Below are 21158 nucleotides of genomic sequence, written 5' to 3' on the forward strand. Positions count from 1 at the left end.
TACATAAATACAGTGGTACCTCAGGTTACATACACTTCAGGTTACATACGCTTCAGGTTACAGACTCCGCTAACCCAGAAATAGTGCTTCAGGTTAAGAACTTTGCTTCAGGATGAGAACAGAAAACGTGCTCCGGCGGCGCAGCAGGAGGAGCTAAAGTGGTGCTTCAGGTTAAGAACAGTTTCAGGTTAAGTACGGACCTCCGGAACGAATTAAGTACTTAACCCAAGGTACCACTGTAGTCTTTTTTGACAACTGGGAATTTCCCTCTGAATTATCCCCAACCAGAAGGACTCTGGATTTTTTTGGAAATGTGCTTTTAAACATCTATATACTTTACTCTCACTGAAATCAATGGGGTTTGGAAGTAAATCTTGCCTTATATTAATTATAGTTCTTACAAGATGTGTCAATTGGCATTCTGCACTGACAGTACAACTTGCTAGACCATCACCAAGAAACCTCGGTTGTGCTCCATGCCGCTTCCCACCAAATGTTTAACAAAACTGTTAATCATTTCTCATGAGAAGCAAGGACACTACCCTACGCAAACGGAAAATCTGCTGTTCTTTGTAGAGCACAAAAAAGTCACATTGTACATAACCAGCAGCTTTATCTTTCAACCACAAAAACCAGAATAGCAAAATGCTTGAGGTGGTCATTTGGTCATTAGCAGAAGTGCAAATTTTACAGTGCTTTTAAGAAGATTGGACAAAGCAATACTCTGCAATGAAAAAGTGCTGACATAACAGTACAAAATCCTCGCCGTAGATACCTTTTAAATTGCTCACAGCGTGATTAACAGCAGTCATTCTGGCTTGCATCGGGATTCTTTGCTTTGCTAAATGCTGTGGCTTCCTAGGCTTAGCAAAGTGTTACCACCTTCTTATGGGCAGACATTCTGCACCTTCAAGAGCTATATGTTAGGCAGAAAATCAACAGGTGATGCCTGTTTCTTTCTTGCCTTTCCTGCAGAACTCAAAACAGTAAACAAGCTCTCCTATCTTGGCACTGAGCAAATCTGCTTATATTCAAACAAGTTTGTTGCTTCCCTTCCCTTTTTCAGCCCATCCTTATGCTAAAGGGGAAAAAGGGGTTCCTGTATCTTTTAAAGTTGTGCAGAAGATTATTAACAGATTTAGGTAGGCGGAGAAAAGCTGCAGCTGCAGCTAGTGTAAAATTTAGGAGCCAAATTAATAGCTAGGGTCAGAGCATCACCTTATAGCACACCTGTTCTGGCCCAACTGCTCTGACAGCCTATACATTTCTGAGCACAATTCAAGAAGTTCTGGTTTTAATTCACAAAGACTTATGTGTGAGCGTCAGGAGGTGGTTGGAGGATGGATGGCAGCTAACAGATTGAGGTTGAATCCTGACAAGACAGAAGTACTGTTTTGGGGGGACTGGGCGAGCGAGTGTGGGGGAATCCCTGGTCCTGAATGGAGTAACTGTGCCCCTGAAGGACCAGGTACGCAGCCTGGGAGTCATTTTGTACTCACAGCTGTCCATGGAGGCACAGGGCAATTCTGTGTCCAGGACAGCTGTCTACCAGATCCATCTGGTATGCAGGCTGAAACCCTACCTGCCCGCAGACTGTCTTGCCAGAGTGGTGCATGCTCTAGTTAAATCTCCCACTTGGACTACTGCAATGCTCTCTACTTGGGGCTAGCTTTGAAGGTGACCCGGAAACTACAACTAATCCAGAATGCGGCAGCCAGACTTGTGACTGGGAGCGGCCACCGAGACCATATAACAACCTTACCCAAGGCGGTAAGGTCAAAGGGAAGGAGCTAGACAAAGAATGATCCAAGAAGTCCTCAACGGCAGAACAGGCAGATGATAAGAAGCAGTATGTTACAACGGCTGTGAAGGCGGATGAAGGCTGCAGCAGATAGGATCTACCGGTTCGTCGTGACTACTCATGCCATTGGAACAGAGCCCTACTATGAAGACTGTGCATTGATCAGCGTGCACTGATCTACACACATAAAACAAATTCACACACAGGCGTCTTCCAAAAACCCAGCCCAAACCCCAAAAGTCCCATGGCAATTGGCAAATGGTAATGGGGGCAGGACCGTGAAATCTGGAAGCCCCTAGTCATGAACCGGCACATGGGTGGTGGATACAGATTCAGTCGTTCTGACTCAAGGAACGAGGCAGCTGAGCAGCTCGGCAGCTGTAGCCATGACTGAGCAGCCATTTTTAGGATCCACTCTGCTCATCACGAAAAGTGGGAGGGGCTAGAAAAGGTGCCCTAAACATAGTCTGCCTCCCTTTTTCCCTGACTGAATTATCGCGCCCAGTGGGGCAACCACTTGGCAGTCGTAAAAGACAATTGAACTTTGGAACATGGCATATAAGACACTCAAACTCAGAACGCAAGGGAGAAACGTGCTAAGAGGAAGGCACGCTTGGCAAATCCACACCATGATCAATTCCTCCCCGGGAACCAATGTCCTCTCTGTTATAGAAGGACCTGTGGGTCCAAAATTGGCCTCCAGAGTCACTTACGGACTGACTTTTAAAACCATGTTCATGGAAGACAATCTTACTCGGCTACGAGTGATCGCCAAAGAATACAAAACTAACGTCACTAGGTGTATTGGAACATAGATCTGCCTTAAATCATATCAGACTTTTTGTCCATTTGCCCCAATCTGCTCACCAATTAATACCTACCATGGTACCCACAGAATGTCCTACAATACATGAAAAAATGACTGTTGTTCTGCTCAGTTCCTGTTTGCACGCGCTCAGCCTCTCGTACGCTGGACGTAAAGGGACCCCTGACCATTAGGTCCAGTTGTGGCTGACTCTGGGGTTGCGGCGCTCGTCTCACTTTATTGGCCGAGGCAGCCGGCGTACAGCTTCCGTCATGTGGCTAGCATGACTAAGCCGCTTCTGGAGAACCAGAGCAGCGCACGGAAACGCTGTTTACCTTCCCGCCGGAGCAGTACCTATTTATCTACTTGCACTTTGACGTGCTTTCAAACTGCTAGGTTGGCAGGAGCAGGGACCGAGCAACGGGAGCTCACCCCGTTGCGGGGATTCGAACCGCCAACCTTCTGATCGGCAAGTCCTAGGCTCTGTGGTTTAACCCACAGCACCACCCGCATCCCATGGACGCTGGACATAGGGTTGCCATATTTCAAAAAGTTGTGGCAAAGTTGTTGTTTTTTGCAAAGTTATAGAGCTTTTTTAAAAAAAATCTGCGTTAAGGAAATTCTTGTGACATGGGTTGCCATACATCCGGATTTTCCCAGACAGTGCTATCAACTGCTGTATTCCAGCTATGTCCGGGAAATTCCAGATATATGGCAACCCTACTTGAAGATTCCCACCCCACACTGGCATTGGACACCAGGACTGCATGAGCAGAGCAGAGGTGCAAAGATATTCTCTCTTTGAGTGAGTGTGGTCGTGTCTGATGTAGGTGCCATTTTCCTCATGGACACCATTTTGTGGTTGTATCTCTCTCTCTCTCTGCTCTTTGTGATGTGATGTCCAGTCTGTGTTATGCCACACCCCTTTTTATGCCACACCCCTGCAGCAGCCATTTTTGTGAATGGCGCCCAGAGCACTTCATTGAAGTTCCCAATGTGCCCATTGGTGCAAAAAGGCTGGTGACCCCAAATCTAGCCCATCTCTAACTGTGGAAGTGGCTCTGCACAATGTCAATCAGAGATCTTTCATGCAACCTGTTATCTTATTCCTTTAACTGATAATACCAGGGATTGAGCCAGGAATCTTCTGCACGGAACATATGTGTTCCACCTCTGAGGTTTGTTCCACTGTCCAAATACTCCAAAACAAAACCATGTTGAAACTTAAAAGAGAAAGAAGATGTGAAATATTTTTTTTTCCTTTTTAATAGCCACCAATAGGTACTAATAATCAAATTTAATTCTGTCCCAGATCAAAAGTAGCACTATTGTGCTTACCTTCTATTAAGTTCGCATTCCTTCCTAGCAAGGCTGTGGTCCTATGCCCAACATATAGTCCAGTCTTATACATGTTTTGTTGAGTAATCCCATCCAATCCAATGAGCATTACTCTCAAGTAGAGCAAAGCAACTGGGAAGTAAGTCCTACTGAACTAAGTGGATCCCATTTCCAAGTAAATATGCACAGGATTTGGATGCTAACCTTGTAAATTTAAGAGCAGCAAAAGAAAAAAAATGTTTTGGAAATGTTTTAATTTGTTTTAATTAAGGTTTAACATTCCTGGTTTACTTCATTTTGATTTCTATTTTTGCTGAATGAACACTCTGACCTCCTCCACCCTCTGGACAATACATTCTTAAATCTCTGAAGGCTGTGAAACGGTCTGTTTTTAGCTGTTTGAAAGGTTGCACGTTTCACTTATTAACTTATTCAATTTCTGCATTCCATGGAGGCAAGGCCAGAAAATATTTGACAACTAATTCCCTTTTCACAATATACAGAAGTGTGGTAAACAGATTAATATGCAGATTGGTGTAATTGATTCCAATCCAAAACCATTCAATGTCAGGAGAGGGTGGGGCTTTGTTTCAATATATCATCATCATTCTTATTATTTACATCATTTAAAGCTTGCTCTTCATTAAACGTTTTCAATCCTAGAGCAAGGGATATGGGTGCTTCTGTTTTTCTCAGGCTACTCTTTCTGAAGAAATATGGGATTACTAGCTTTTGGAGCAATCACTGAAGCTGTGCCTATTGGAGTCAACTCATGCACAGTCAGGGTATAATGTTTATACTTTGAATAACTTGCCTTGCTGGTTTGTGCATATCAAGCTGGTTAAAATGGTTTAAAATGATGGCAGGCAACCCCTTATAACAGATAAATCAATTAAAATTCAGGATAAACCAATTTATCCTGCAGCTGGGCCCAGGAAGGTGATTCTCCCCCTAGTAATAGCAAGCAGAAAGCCCCCAAAGGGTTCAAGGTTTGTCACCCAAAAGCTTTGGATCAGCTTCATACAAAGCTCTGCAAATCCCCTTAGGGACCCTGAAATTGGCATAGTGAAAAATTGCAAAGCAACATTCCCCGTACCTACTGCCTTGGCTGGTACAAAGCAATAGAACTGCCATGTTGCACTTTCTCCCTGACATCATTTAGGATTGCTCTGAAAAAACTGGAAGGCAGTTTTGAGGAAATGTGATCAAAAGTCAACTGCTCAGCATGTGACATAACTTATGGAAATAATGGATAAATATAAACTAGATATTATTCAATATGCAGTTAATACAGAGATGTAGAGGACCTATGTTGAGGTGGAGGGAAGTCTCAATACTTTATTATACAACTGTACTTCATTTCCAACACTTTAGTATTTCTTTTGTGTATAATCTGGATGGAGAAGGATAACCATGATGTATTTTGAAAAACCAGGAAAGATCAAACTTGGAGCAAAAGTCAACTGCTTATGGTCTCCTTTAGCGTTACCATGAATAGTTTTCTTTTTAATTGGCAGCTTCTGCTTTCATTGTGAGGTGGCTCCAAGTTTGCCCCATAAAATTTATCTGTGGATATTTCCACACACACCCCCCAGCTGTATACACTCTTGTCGCCTGGTTTTGTTTTGTTGTCTTCTTCTCCACTTGTGGAATACTATGGTGCTGTTTCTCTTTTTTTCTTTCATTTACGTCTCACCATGTTTGGCGCACTAGTAGTAGTAGTAGTAGTAGTAGTAGTAGTAGTAGTAGTAATAATAATAATAATAATAATAATAATAATAATAATAGTTTGTTTGTTTGTACCCCGCCCATCTGGCTGGATCTCCCCAGTCACTCTGGGCGGCTTCCAACAAAGATTAAAAATACATTAAAATTATGTACTTTCAATAAAGATTTTTTAAAAAAAGCAACATTGCTGTTCGCCTCTAGCCTTTTCTTTTATTATCTCTATGGTTCTCAGGCGCCCGTCTTCCTTCCTGCGTCGAGGCTGGCTGCCTTGTTGACCGGAAGGCCTACTTCAACTTCCGGCTTTGGCGGGGCCTGGCGTTGCCTTGGCTTCCCCTCGAAAATAAATATCTTGTCTGTCTGTTTCGCGAGGGAGGAAGCGATGAGTCTGGCGGACCCGCTGGACGTGGAGGCGGCTCTGCAGGCCCGAAACGACCCTGCTTTGGGTAGGTTGGCTTCGGCGGCCGGGGTTGGGCTAGATGACCCCCGGGGGTCCCCTCGCGGGGCCCTCAAAGTCTGAACGGATTTGATCCGCTCGCTCTTGGTCCGTTTGGGAAGACATCTAGTCCGCCCACAGATCACAGAGCTGCGGATCGTGCGGCTGAAGCCTTCCAGGACCGCAGCAAAAAACGGCTCGCTTCCATCAAACGCCGTGAAATGTATATTAAGTCCGTAATAAAATATCACGGGGTTGCATCCGGCGTTAGCCCTACTCGGAGTAGACCTGTTGAAAACTGGGACATGGCTAGAGAAATCCAGCCAGAAGGACGGAGTATAAATAATGATATTATTATTATTATTATTATTATTATTATTATTATTAGACAGATTAGCGGGTATAAATATCATCATCATCAATAATTGTATTTTATTATTGGCTAACTCGGGTCCCATTAATCTCGACAGGACTTGCTTCAGTATAACTGTTTGTTGGGATGCAGCCCCTCAGTCCTTGAAAGATGCCACAGGGTTTTGGGGTTTTGTTCCAAAGGATGTGTTTTCGTTGGTTTGTTGCATTGCAATGACATCTTCTAGATATGGCAAAAGAATAAGATAACATCCGAACTGCTAGAAAGCTAGTGGAAAACTCCATGTGTCGAGTCCTTATTGCTTCATTTCAATGTAACATGGAGGTTTTTTATGTCCATGTTTCCATGTACTCAACTACTCAAATTAGGGAAAGAGCAAAAAAATGACTCTGCTGTAACCAAGGCCAATTGCATTTAATAATGATGATGATGATGATGATGATAATTTTATTGTTTATACCTCGCCCACCTGGATGGATTTCCCCAGCTACTCTGGGCGGCTCACAACAGAATATTAAAAACATGACAAAACATCAAATATTAAAAACTTCCCTAAACAGGGCTGCCTTCAGATGCCTTCTGAAAGTCAGATGGTGGTTTATTTCCTTGACATCTGATGCGAGGGCATTCTACAGGGCGGGTGCCACCACCAAGAAGGCCCTCTGCCTGGTTCCCTGTAACCTCACTTATCACAGGGAGGGAACTGCCAAAAGGAACCTCAGAGCTGGACTTCAGTGTCCGGGCTGAATGATGGGGGTGGACACGCTTGAGGACCAAAATGGGTTACCCAACTTGGTTGCAGATAAAAAGCATGCTTTAAAAGGTTCTGCTTACCTTTGTTTGTTTGGTAAAAGTGTATACACCTCTTGATTGGATTGGTTTGTTTGTTTTTAAGACTCAAAAGCAGTTTACAAAAGGTGAAACAATGAAATAAAAGTCACAACCGTACTCTAGCAAGCGGCAAAAAGAGTACGGTGCGACTTCACAGGAACACTGCCAAAAATTGAAGAGATGGGTGGGTGAATTTGCAGGCTGAAGATTGAAAGGTGAGCTTTCTCACCTTGGATAAACGTGGAAAATAAGGTGGCCTTTATTTATGCATGTTCAGATCACCCAATAATGATCACCACAGCATAAAAGTAATTTTAGCAGGGATCTTGCATTACTCTGCTCTTTAGTGTTTAGGGTTTTTAACTGCTTGTTATGTGGTTGTATTTTGTATGCTTATTCATTGGGGTTTTTAATTTTGTATTTTCATAATTAATATTTGTGTGCACACATTTGATAAAAATGTATGACATCTGTTACAGATTCTAACGATAATTCTCCCGATGAAGGATTAATAGAAGACTTCACTGTTATAGACAAGAAAGCTGTGGAGCAGCTAACAGAAGGGCTGATTTCACATTATTTACCTGATCTACAACGATCAAAACTCTCCTTAAAAGAGCTAACGTATGTAAACAATCAAAATGCACATTTCTTTTTCTTTCTTTCAAATGCTAAATATTGTAGATTGTTTGTAAGAAAAGAGTAAGTTTCCTTTTATATTTGACTCTTCTGGCAGGCAGCATTTGCTCTTCACTAAATTCTGTACAGTGGTGCCCCGCAAGACGAAAAACTCGCTAGACGAAAGGGTTTTTCGGTTTTGCGTTGCTTCGCTAGACGAATTTCCCTATGGGCTTGCTTCGCAAGACGAAAACGTCTTGCGCTTTTTTTTTAAAGCCGCTTGAAGAGGTGCAGTTGTGACGGACTGTGCTTCGCAAGACGAAAAACATCACAAGACGAAAAGACTCGCGGAACGAATTATTTTCGTCTTGCGAGGCACCATGTAATTGAATACGTGGTTTTATTGTGAAATATGTGTAAACTATTGCGTTCTTCTTTCAGACAGAACCAAGAAGTACTACTAGAAACTCTGCAGCAAGAAATCTCAAAGTTTAAAGAATGCAATTCTGTTCTTGATATCAATGTGCTGGTAAGTGTGTTCTGTCAGATAACTGCTTGCTTTTCCCTCAGTTTTAAAGGTTGTGTTTGTACAAAAACACTACAAATGGAATCTTATATTTTGAGAAAATCTATGCTACGTGGAGAAACCTAAACACAGGATATAAAATAAAAGCAATAACCAATGCACTGTACTATAAAATAAATAAGATAGTACTGTAGATGATAAAAATTAAAATTAATTTTTTTTCTTACCTGCACTGATGAGTGTCATTGTTTGGATGAGGGGCTTTTATCCATTTCCCCAGTCACACAGTCATTCAGTAGCTGAATAATTCACACACAATTTCCAAACAGTCACAAAAACAAGTGAACCGAAAAAGCCTCAAAAACGCAAAATAAATAGCAAAAACAAAAGTGCCAAACTTAGCCCGTTCCAGAAGTCTGTTTGACTTCTGAAATGTTGGAAAACCAATGCACAGCTTCTGATTGGTGCAGGCGCCCAGAAACAATAGCCGACAGCCGCATCGGATGTTTGGCTTCTGAAAAACGTTCAAGAACCTGAACACTTACTTCCGGGTTTTCGGCGGTTGGGAACTGAGGTACCACTGTCCTCCCCATCACACACTGTGAGACTTACTTTTGAGCAAACATACATAAATGAGAGTGCAGGTCAGTCTTGTTTGCTTGATCTTATGCAGAGTTAGTCATACCTAAGACTACTGAAATCAACTCTGCATAGAATCCAGGGAATGAAGTGCTTGGGTCATGATAAGAGTGACTTGGAAAGGTTTTTGAGGTTGGCAGCTGGGTTGCAGTAAGATATTTCAATATACTTAAAACAGTGCTTTAAGTGAACATTGCATGGGCTTCAGGAGTAGCTCTTGATGTGGTACGACCTTTTAAAATAGATGGAAAAATACTAGCTCCCATTTTTAGCACATTCTAGCATCATACATCCCAATCATGCAGGTTTACTTGAAAGTAACTCTCACTGAGACAGTGGAATTTAATTATATATCACAACTTTTCACTTATTTCAGTAACTTCAGGCAGTGAGTTGCTGATGTTGAAGTTATATGTTCTACTGAATTCTTGCTTTTTTGTTGTCGCTCTCTCAAGTTTTCAGAAGCAAAGTACTATCACAACAAGCTGGTAAACATTAGGAAAGAGATGCTGCTGCTGCATGAGAAAACATCAAAGTTGAAAGTGAGTCTTGTTTCACTTTGACTAACAAATGTTAAAGAGTACTGCTTATTTCTTTGTTCTTTGAGGTCTTGCAGATCAAGTTTGATCTTCATCCTCTGCTTTTGCTTTATGTTTCTATTGGGAACTAGCATTTTCTTAATTTTCCAGTTTTTGAAGTAGTTATCTTTCTAATGAAAAGTTTGTGTACAGCAGAATCCCTAGTACCATTAATGCTACCATGAGGAGAATTCATCAGGCTACCGAAGAGTAGTTACCATAATATTATGATATTGCAATCTTGTTAGTATGTTTGGGCTGCAATCATCTATACTTAGTGACACTTACTTCTTTGTTAATATACATAATATCCAGTTGTACATCTCAGATTTAGGTCTCTAATGAATGAAGGTGACACTCCTCTGCTTGCTTACCAGCAAGCAAGCATCACTTCCCTACAAGTAAGCATACATGGGCTGTATTAAAATTAACTATAGATGCTACCTAATGATGAATTTATCTTTTATTCATACATAAGCTAAATATTCAGTCTATATATTGGCTACTCATAAGTGTTGTTTCAATTGCTGTATGGGTAGGAGTGTATGTAAATATAAATACAGAATCTATTAACAGGTTTTTTATAGAATTATTTGAATTGTTTGTGTGTGTTGCACATAATTTTTCCTTAGATAGACCAACAGCACTCCCTGTAATAGCAGACTCAGGTGGTGAGGACTGGTAGAAAAAGAATAAAAGCAAGGCTGCTGGAAAATAAAAAGAAGGTACAATCATACCTTGGATCTTGAACAAACGCCTTGGCTCCTGAACAAATTGGCTCCCAAACAATCAAAACCCGGAAGTGAGTGTTCCGGTTTTCAAATGATTTTCGGAAGCTGAATGTCCGGCGCGGCTTCCGATTGGCTGCAGGAGCTTCCTGCAGCCAATCAGAAGCTGTGCTTTGGTTTCCGAATGTTTTGGAAGTTGAATAGACTTCTGGAACGGATTCCATTCGTCTTCCAAGGTACGACTGTATTGTCATCGGCGTCTTTGGGAGGTACCTGTGAGGTTGCGGAAAGACTAAGTATCAACTTAGGGAGCATTCCACACACCCCTATAAAAAGCCTGATGTTGTCTGGGCACACTGAATAGCCATGGAATCCAGTATTGAGTGTCAATTGGAAAAGCAAGTGGGGAAAATGTGTGAGTGGGGAAGAGAACAGGATACTACGCTTAGAACGAATGGCTGGCTAAAATCCTGAACAGGAGCACTTCTCTTAGGTCGGATCCACTGTGACATTATGTTGCAAATCCCACTTGGTGTTTTTTTTTGGGGGGGGTGGAGTTCTCCGGAAAACCTCAGGAGAAATAACGACGGGGTATCGTTGCCGCTGTGCTGTCAAATCTAATTCTACAGCTTCAGGAAAGTCGCATTCTTTTTCTGGCTTTTCGTTTCAGAGAAGAGCTCTCAAACTCCAGCAAAAGAGGCAGAAAGAAGAACTGGAACGAGAGCAGCAACGGGAAAAAGAGCTCGAAAGAGAGAAACAGTTAACGGCCAAACCTGCGAAAAGAACATGAAAGCCGAACATGTATTGGCTTGTCGAACTAATTACACTATTCTCTGGACTTGGTGGGGAGGCCCATGAACCTGATGTTCTTCCTTGCCAAGAAGTCTGTTAGTTCAGTATTAGCGTTTCCAGGTTGCTATTTCCTAATCAGGAAAGCAGGAACAGGGAGCTTACCAGCAGCTCAAGATGCCTTTTCGATTAACGCTATACAGCTTAACGTTGCTGCGTCAGCCCTTTTCTTACTTCCCACAAATAGAATATTGCATTCTTTAACAACATCTTAGATGGTCTTAGGTTGGTGCATCCTTGCCCCATGTACGAATGTTTTGTTGATAGCTGACCTCTACCTCATTAACTATAGGCTTAATCTTTAAGTCTGGTTTACAATTCTTGGCTCGTTGATTCTCCCTTTCCTGTTGCCGTGTACAAAATAAGCATGGCAGCTGTAGACCGACTAGGAATGAGAAGCCCGCATGACAACCTTGTCCGTTTTATTTCAACTCGGAGAACAATAGGCACTGCTGGCGAAGTGAGGCTTTTAGATTCAATTATGTCGTCTTCCGATCATGTCAGAATTAAAGTGTGTCTGTAAAAACCCACAGCAAATGAGTGCTCTTGCATAACACTGATTTCACTGGGGAGTGAAGTTTACGTGGCACAACTCTTGGCTCTGCATATGCTGCAGGTTCCTGCTGAAATCGCAAAATGTGGATGATACAGACGTGGTAATACTACAATTCCCTTAAGCCCTAATCAACACAACACAAACAGTCAGGGATGGTGGGAGTTCTAGTCTAGCAGCATCTCCAGGGCCAAAAGTTTCCCATCCCTTCCATATTTAAACTCCCACGTTTAGAGGATTGGAGGGTTAGGCCGCAGGCATCCCCAACCTTCGGCCCTCCAGATGTTTTGGACTACAATTCCCATCATCCCTGAACACTGGTCCTGCTAGCTAGGAATCAGGGGGGTTGTAGGCCAAAACATTTGGAGGGCCGCAGGTTGGGGATGCCTGGGTGATGGTTGGAGGGTTAGGGGTGGGGTTAAGGGAGAGGGCTAGAGGGTTAGAAAGGATTAGAGACATATCTAGGGAGCCCCTTGAAAGTTCTTGTAGATTATAACCATTGGTTCCAGCTTTCCTAGTGGTGCTCCATAGCAAGTGGTTTTAGAATTGTTCAATATGCATTGCAATGACATCTTCTAGATATGGCAAAAGAATAGGATGACATCTAAACTGCTAGAAAGCTAGTGGAAAACTCCCTGTGTTGAGTCCTTATTGCATCACTTCAGTTTCACATATATATATTTTTATGTCCATGTTTCTATGCCCTCAACTACTCAAATTATGGAAAGAGCAAAAAATGACTCTGCTGTAACTAAGGCCGACTGGATTTCAAACAATCTTCGGGGCCAAAGTGGGTTACCCGACTTGGTTGCAGATAATAAAAAGCATACTTTAATAATTTAATTGCGTACTTCTCAGTGGGCGAAAATACCTGATAGATGCTGTGGTTTCCACTTATTTCTCATATATATATATATATATATATATATATATATATATATATATATATAATTCTAAAGTTCAGGAGGGTTTTATTGTTTTTGTTTTGGGACAGAGTATCTCCTGTTAAAACACCTTATTTGTAATCAAATGTAAATGAAATTAGATTGCAGATCTATATATATATATATAGCTTAATTAATTCCAATAAAATGGAAAAAAAATAAAGACACAATATGAACAAAATAAAGAAACAATTCAACCAACTCCAGTATATCAAATTTCTTTGTCTTTAACTTTTTTTAAAAAAATTGCTTATTATTATGAGAATGTTTTCCATCTTTTTTTTCTGTAAGAGCGAACAAGCGAACTTTCATCAGACTTGTGAAATGATGCATTTTCAAACATTCTGAAAGGAAACTTGCAGGAACTTGTGCTAGAGTAATCACAGGCTCAGTGGTTTAGACCTATCTCAGTACTGTCCACACTGACTGGCAGCAGCCTGCCAAGGTTTCAGAAAGAACACCCCCCCCACACCTGCAAATGGCAGGAGTTGCAGGCATGGGAATTTTCTTGGTACACAGATGCCCAGGGAGATGCTGCTGTAGCAAGACTGATATGTTATCACTGCCTAACACGATGTGAGCCTTGAGCAGGTTGGCCAGACAAACATGTTGAGTTTACGGATTAATTTAGCCCTAGTACCCCTGCCCTTAGAAGGTCAACAAGCCCTGAGCATGCAAATAATGACAACAAGCTTCTGCACTGCAAGGCACCTACGGAAGTGGGGAAGATCACGAATCCTGCGTTTGAAAGCGATTCTGCTGTGTCAATGCCACTAGAGACAGTTTTAAGGCAGCGCACTGGGTGCCACACTGCAGGGGCGCCAAAACAATGCTGCAGAGCAGAGCATGAGAGGGGGGGGGGGTATTCAGATTTTAGCTTCGCACAGGGTGGTCTAAATCGCCAAGGGCTTGTCGATCGGAATTTCGTGGTTCGAATCCGCTCAATGGTGGTGAGCTCCTGTTGCTCTGTCCCAGCTCCTGCCAACCTAGCCGTTCGAAAGCACGCTGGTGCAAGTAGATAAATAGGTACCACTGCGGCGGGAAGGTAAACGGCATTTCCATGCACTCTGGTTTCCATCATGGTCTCCCACTGCACCAGAAGCGGTTTAGTCATGCTGGCCACATGACCCGGAAAGCTGTCTGTGGACAAACGCCGGCTCCCTCGGCCTGAAAGCGAGATGAGGCCCACAATCCCATAGTCGCCTTTGATTGGACTTAACCATCCAGGGGTCCTTTTACCTTTTTTTTAAAAAAAAAACCTTTGCTGCTGAAATTGGAGAGCTCAAAAGTCATGCTCGGGGTGCACGGCTGCATTCTCTTGTGGGCAAAAACCACTAGCTTGACTCAGAAATAAAATTGGAGTGCACCTCCAGGGATGAAGTCAAGCCACTGGACAATCACAGTGCCTGCTGTGGTTGCAGAGACTGCAACTTCTAACTCCTAACTGCTGCCTCCCATGGGCGTAGCCAGAGGGGGGGCAGGGGGGGCGGCTGCCCCCCTAAATCAAGTAAATCATTACAAAATACCGTACTCTTATTTATTTATTTATTTATTTATTTAATAATTTTCAATTTTATGTTGTTTAGTCGTTTAGTCGTGTCTGACTCTTCGTGACCCCATGGACCAGAGCACGCCAGGCACTCCTGTCCTCCACTGCCTCCCGCAGTTTGATCAAACTCATGCTGGTAGCTTCAAGAACACCATCCAACCATCTCATTCTCTGTCGTCCCCTTCTCCTTGTGCCCTCCATCTTTCCCAACATCAGGGTCTTTTCCAGGGAGTCTTCCCTTCTCATGAGGTGGCCAAAGTATTGGAGCCTCAGCTTCACGATCTGTCCTTCCAGTGAGCGCTCAGGGCTGATTTCCTTCAGAATGGAGAGGTTTGATCTCCTTGCAGTCCATGGGACTCTCAAGAGTCTCCTCCAGCACCATAATTCAAAAGCATCAATTCTTCGGCGATCAGCCTTCTTTATGGTCCAGCTCTCACTTCCATACATCACTACTGGGAAAACCATGGCTTTTACTATACGGACCTTTGTTGGCAAGGTGATGTCTCTGCTTTTTAAGATGTTGTCTAGGTTTGCCATCGCCTTTCTAATTCTGCACATTTCACGGATTTTACCATCATTTTGACATTTCAAAACTTGACTTCCCCCTCTTTCTGCGGTTCCTTAAAATTATTTTTAATATCTTCTGCATATCCAAATTAACTTCGTTTGCTCATTTATTCATCTTCTGTAAATATATACTCTTATAAAACTGCAGGTCATTACAATAATCCTGCCAATGTTTTCATCTGCTTAGAATTTATCTGTAAACATTCAACAAACCATTTCCATTCATATATATATGTATGTGTTTCCTGCCTTGCACCAGGTTGGGCCAGATGACCGCACGGGGACCCTTCCAACTCCACGATTCTACGCGAACTGTATTAATTCCAATGGGCCTACTCTTGAGTAAAACTGAGTTGGGTGCAACCCATTGCCAGCCAATAAAAGAGGGTGCGTGTGTTTACAGATAACTCCATGCAGTCCAGAGTCTAAAATCACCTAAGCGCACCGGCGTTTCTGGAGCGCCCAGAATTTATTGCGCAGGGAAACATCATGCCGGGGCGCAAGGTTGATCCCGAGAGGGAGCGGCGTTTGTTTGCCTTCAGCCCCGGTCTCCGCCCGGCCCCTCCGGGCTCTTCCCTCTGATAGGCGAAAGAGCAGCTCTTGCGCAACAGGCGGGCGGAGGCTGCGCAGCCATCGGCCATCAGCTCTGAAATTAGGGAGAGCAGAACTGGGAGGTCGGTTTCTCTCTCTCTGGCCGGTGAGTTTCCTTTCCTGGGGGGATCAGGGTTGAAGTTGCCTATTCCTTCCTTCCTTCCTTCCCTCCCTCCCTCCCTCCCTCCTTCTTTCTTTCTTTCTTTCTTTCTTTCTTTCTTTCTTTCTTTCTTTCTTTCTTTCTTTCTTTCTTTCTTTCTTTCTTTCTTTCTTTCTTTCTTTCTTCTTGCAGCGTTCCTTTTTTCCCCTCTGCGCTTTTAACAGCTGCGCCAGGTGGAAATTCAACCGGTGAAGCTCCGCCCGTCGCCAGATCTTTTTTTTTCCGCCAGCAAAACCACCAGAGGAGTTTGAGGGGTTTGGAGGGCAATGAGGAGCAGCAGGGCAAGAGGATTTTCGGCTTGGGGTCAGAGGTGGGGGGAACTGGGGCTCCCATCAAGCCCAGGCCACTGGTCAGGGATGATGGGAGTTCAGCCACAACAGGAATGACTGGCTTCCTTCCTGACAAATGGGACAGAAGAGAGTGTTTCTGAGCATGTGTAGATTTGGCTGCAGCCCAGTAAGCTACTAGGCGATGTTGACAGAGCAAAAAAAAAAAAATCATATTCAATTTTATGTGATTTTGTTGGTTAATAGTTAATGAGAGCAATACTTCTCATGTATTGGGGGGGTTCCTTTAATTTTTGTTTTATTTTGGGGATGTGTGTATTTGACACAGCGAGGCTCCATTTTAGGAGAAGCTTTCTTTCCTGGGTGACTGGAAAGGGTTGTGTCTTCTAAGATGCCACATTTTATCTGCAGTTTCACATCATTTGCAAACTATTATTACTATTGGTATTGGTATTAGTATTGGAATTGGAATTGCTGGGAAAACAGACTTGCCTGGTCAAACCAAAGTCCATCTAGTCGATTTCCACCAGAGGTTTCTGGGACGTTTGCCAGTGATGGTCATGGGCCTTGTAAAGGTAAAGGTAAAGGGACCCCTGACCATTAGGTCCAGTCTTGACAGACTCTGGGGTTGCGGTGCTCATCTCGCTTTATTGGCCGAGGGAGCCTGCATACAGCTTCCGTCATGTGGCCAGCATGACGAAGCCGCTTCTGGCGAACCAGAGCAGCGCACGGAAACACCGTTTACCTTCCCGCCAGAGCGGTACCTATTTATCTACTTGCACTTTGACGTGCTTTGGAACTGCTAGGTTGGCAGGAGCAGGGACCAAGCAACGGGAGCTCACCCCGTCGTGGAGATTTGAACCGCCGACCTTCCAATCAGCAAGCCCTAGGCTCAGTGGTTTAGACCACAGCACCACTCACATCCCCATGGGCCTTGTACCTGTCTCTAAAAAACAGGTACCGGGAGGTATACAGCCTTTGAGGTTCCTTTTGGATATCACAACTACAGAGCTTCCGTCCATGAACAGTATTGCAGTCTTGTAATCTACAGCTGGCTGCTAGTGATAGAGTACCGCTGCTAGACTTACATTTGTTTGTGTGATTGATTTGGGGAGTGTATTGGGTGTTTGGGGAAGGGGACACATCATGCTCCTTCCAGAGTAGTTTGTCCACCTTTGGTCCTCACCCTACACTCAGCTCCGGCAGATTGTACAGACAAGTTGGTCCAACGGTCAAGAAGGCGGTTTCTGCACATGCTGTAGAGGGAAGGGAAGAAAGAACTTGTCAACCTGGGAAGTTAGCCCATCCACTGGTGGAGGAACGGGGGTGCAGAGGAGGCGGATCGCCCCCAGCACCATGGTAGGGTGCCATTACGGCTCCCCCCCCCCCGCAAACACGTGCTGCGGACCCCTGCACACGCCGGTTGCCACGCCCCAACAGGAAGTGTGCCACGCCCCCAGAACATGTGCCACACCCCCAGAATGTGTGCCACGCCCCCATGGGTGGCATGTCACGTCCTCAGGGCATGCGCCACACCCCGGGGGTGCCAGCCACGCCCCCACCTGCTCTCCACCCCCAGTAGTGGAGCATGCAGCTTCGCCACTGAGCCCATCTAGGAGAAGAAAAACTCTGGCACTAAACCCTTGCTGCCTTGAGGGATATACAGTGGTACCCAGGGTTAAGTACTTAATTTGTTCTGCAGGTCTGTTCTTAACCTGAAACTGTTCTTAACCTGAAGCACCACTTTAGTTGGTGCTGACCTTTAAAGCCCTAAATGGCCTTGGCCCAGTATATCTGAGGGAGCATTTCCACCCCCATCGTTCAGCCTGGACACTGAGGTCCAGCGCTGATGGCCTTCTGGCGGTTCCCTCATTGCAAGAAGTGAAGTTACAGGGAACCAGACAGGGGGCCTTCTTGCTAGTGGCGCCCACCCTGTGGAACACCCTCCCTTCAGATGTGAAGGAAATAAACAGCTATCCTATCTTTAAAAGACATCTGAAGGCAGCCCTGTTTAGGGAAGTTTTTAATATTTAATGCTGTACTGTTTTCAACATTTGATTGGGAGCCGCCCAGAGTGGCTGGGGAGACTCAGCCAGATAGGCGTGGTATAAATAATAAATTATTATCATTATAATTATCATTATCATTATCATTATTATAGCTAATGGGGCCTCCTGCTGCCGCTGTGCCGCAGCACGATTTCTGTTCTCATCCTGAAGCAAAGTTCTCAACCCGAGGTACTATTTCTGGGTTAGCGGAATCTGTAACCTGAAGCGTATGTAACCTGAAGCGTCTGTAACACGAGGTACCAATGTATTTGGGAAAATAAAAAGGCTGCAGAGGCAACCCTACACAAATCCAGAGTGGAGTCCCTAAGACAGTTGGATGGTGTCTTGTATGCCAGCGTGGTGTAGTGGTTAAGAGCGGTGGACTCGTAATCTGGGGAACCGGGTTCGCGTCTCTGCTCCTCCACATGCAGCTGCTGGGTGACCTTGGGCCAGTCACACTTCTCTGAAGTCTCTCAGCCTCACTCACCTCACAGAGTGTTTGTTGTGGGGGAGAAAGGGAAAGGAGAATGTGAGCCGCTTTGAGACTCCTTAGCGTAGTGATAAAGAAGAGTTTGGATTTGATATCCCACCTTTCACTCCCTTTAAGGAGTGGGATAAAGCAGGATATCAAATCCAAACTCCTCTTCTTCTTCTTCTTCTTCTGGCAACTCCTTCAGCCAAGCTGGCACCAAACATATTGCTCTGCTTTCCTTTGGACCACGTCAGCGAGGCTGAGAGGGGGGGTCTTGTTGTCTGGGCAGCCCAGGACCTCAACACATTGCCCAGGCTTGCGCCCCAAGGAGGTCAATTTGGTGCTCCCCACACAGCTGTTCGACTTCACCCCTGGAGCAGCGCTCTGTTGTCTTTCGAGGCCGACGGATGCCAACAACAAGATTGGTTTTTAGACTTGCAAAGTGCTTACTGGCCTCAAGTAGATACAGTAGATATCATACTCTAGATATGCACACCTCTGGTTGTGTATCTTTCATGATGCGAACGCAGCAAACCCGGAAGTATTTTTCCGGCTTTCGCCCCTCGTGCATGTGCAGAAGCGCTCTACCGCACTGCGCACATGCGCAGAACAGGCACCTCAAGTTGCAAATTCCTCAGGATCCGACTGGAGCTCTGGAACGGATCACATGCGCAAATGGAGGTACCACTGTATGAATAAATACAGAAATACAGTGGTACTCGGGTTACATACGCTTCAGGTTACAGACTCCGCTAACCCAGAAATAGTACCTCGGGTTAAGAACTTTGCTTCAGGATGAGAACAGAAATCGTGCCCCGGCGGCGCGGCAGCAGCAGCAGCAGCAGCAGCAGGAGGGCCCATTAGCTGAAGTGGTGCTTCAGGTTAAGAACAGTTTCAGGTTAAGAACGGACCTCCAGAACAAATTAAGTACTTAACCTGAGGTACCACTGTATTCTTTTTAGGAATTGCTACAAGGTAGTCTGTGCGGCTGATGGTCTGCTCAGTCATGTTTATGGAAGCTATCATAAAACCATTGGTTTGTCTGTAAGGAGGAAGTACTTGCCCCCCTCCCACTTTGTGTAGAGCATTGAGAAGCCATTAAGTTTGCTGGGTGTGTGATTCCCGCCCCCCTTACATGACAGCCAGGAATTCAGCAGGTGGAGCGTGTCCCCCCTCCCCCCAGAATAGAGGTGATATAATGGGGAAGGCTGTGCTGCCTTTACTATCCTTTTTTTAAAAAAAATAGCATAGCATTTCTTTCAGAAAGTGGTGGTAACCCTAGAAGTCTGCGTCTACGGACCTTTACACTCAAATTGCATTGCACTTCTTTCGAAAATCTGTAGCTTAGTGGGAGAGCATGTGCTTTGTATAGGGAAGGTTCTGGGTTCAATTCCTGGCATCTCTCGTGAAAAGTCTAAAGTGGCAGGTGATAGGATTGTTGCTGACAGCCCGAGTAGGCACTGCTGGGCTTGATGGAGCCTGGTGGAAGGCACTTCCTCTGTAAGGAAATGTGTACAGGACTGCAGCTGAATAGTTTATTGAAACCCCAGGGTGTGGCAAGGAAGCTAAAGAAACAAACTTAGGACCGTTGGCCTTGGATAATCAAATATAAGCTTACATCAACTTCTGTTCTGCCCTTCCCTGTGGCAGGAAAAGCTTTTCTTCTGCAAGAAAAGGGCATATAGGCAGCTTTTAGGAAAGGCGTGGGGGAACCTCAGATCCAGGGGTCCAATGTGGCCCTCAAGCCCCTCTCTCTCTGGCCCTTAGAATTCTCCCAATAATATTCAGTAGCTTGGGGCCTCATCAAACCTAAATCCGTCCCTGACCGTGATCAACTCACGCCCAAAACCTATGTCCCCACTGTCAAAGGATGTGTGGATCCAGAACTGGCCTCCACAGTCACTTACGGACTCACAGTTAAAACTGTGTTTATGGAAGGCAATCTTACTCGGCTACGAGTGATCGCCAAAGAAGAAGATGTAAATTCAGGCTCGATGGCCTGGGTCTGCACTAAGAGGCAGCCGAGATGGTCCCCTATCCCTGCTAAATAGCTCCAGCCCCTAACAGGAGTCAACTTCAGCTCTGTATTGCTCAGCAGTAAATTGCAGCCTTTTGCTTACTTGGCATTGAGCTGGGCTGTATGTAGCATAAACAAGACCTTGGAGGACAACGTCTCTGCTTTACATCAAACATTCTCGCCATCCAGAAGACGCTTTTATATGTGTGTTTAACTGACCTCTGGCTGCTGTCTCTGCAGCCATAATTCTTCCAAACTAAACATATCACCGTTATGGTCTGCAGGGGTGGGATGAAATAGAAGGCCAAGTTTTCCTGATTTCCACCATCTGTCTGCTATCGCATGTTGTACCGTAGTGCAGAGCATAGTTTCTCCCTCACTTCAGTTTCATGCTGAGAAAAGGTGTTGTTGTTGTTGTTTAGTCGTTTAGTCACGTCCGACTCTTCCTGACCCCATGGACCAGAGCACGCCAGGCCCTCCTGTCATCCACTGCCTCCCGCAGTTTGGTCAAACTCATGCTGGTAGCTTCAAGAACACTGTCCAACCATCTTGTCCTCTGTCGTCCCCTGCTCCTTGTGCCCTCCATCTTTCCCAACACCAGGGTCTTTTCCAGGGAGTCTTCTCTTCTCATGAGGTGGCCAAAGTATTGGAGCCGCAGCTTCAGGATCTGTCCTTCCAGTGAACACTCAGGGCTGATTTCCTTAAGAATGGAGAGGTTTGATT

The 21158-nt window shown here is 44.6% G+C and overlaps 2 protein-coding genes across 3 annotated transcripts in view; both read left to right on the top strand.

The window, feature by feature from the left end:
• Window positions 1-5942: 5942 nt before the first annotated feature.
• Window positions 5943-12702, top strand: BLOC1S6 (biogenesis of lysosomal organelles complex 1 subunit 6). The gene is made up of 5 exons (XM_081170106.1): window positions 5943-6115; window positions 7789-7933; window positions 8369-8456; window positions 9548-9634; window positions 11069-12702. The coding sequence occupies exons 1-5, from the start codon at window positions 6052-6054 to the stop codon at window positions 11186-11188; spliced, it is 504 nt and encodes a 167-aa protein (XP_081026232.1). The 5' UTR covers window positions 5943-6051; the 3' UTR covers window positions 11189-12702.
• A 2704-nt stretch (window positions 12703-15406) lies between these two features.
• The window catches only part of SQOR (sulfide quinone oxidoreductase), a 37337-nt gene continuing 31585 nt past the window's right edge, over window positions 15407-21158 (top strand). The window contains exon 1 of one of the 2 annotated variants that reach the window (XM_081170059.1): window positions 15407-15557. The gene's annotated coding sequence lies outside the window, so the exon portion shown is untranslated. Of the gene's footprint in view, window positions 15558-16044; window positions 16068-21158 lie in introns of those variants that run through there. The other variant, XM_081170060.1, reaches the window with a different exon arrangement.

The sequence above is a fragment of the Podarcis bocagei genome (assembly GCF_964188305.1).
Source record: "Podarcis bocagei genome assembly, chromosome: 14".
Classification (NCBI taxonomy): Eukaryota; Metazoa; Chordata; class Lepidosauria; order Squamata; family Lacertidae; genus Podarcis; species Podarcis bocagei.

Excerpts from the sequence above, each read along its gene's own strand:
- BLOC1S6 (XM_081170106.1), top strand. The coding sequence starts at position 6,052 with ATGAGTCTGGCGGACCCGCTGGACGTGGAGGCGGCTCTGCAGGCCCGA. Across the intron at positions 6,116-7,788 it reads CCGAAACGACCCTGCTTTGG|ATTCTAACGATAATTCTCCC; the intron begins GTAGGTTGGCTT and ends CATCTGTTACAG. Across the intron at positions 9,635-11,068 it reads AGAAAACATCAAAGTTGAAA|AGAAGAGCTCTCAAACTCCA; the intron begins GTGAGTCTTGTT and ends TTTTCGTTTCAG.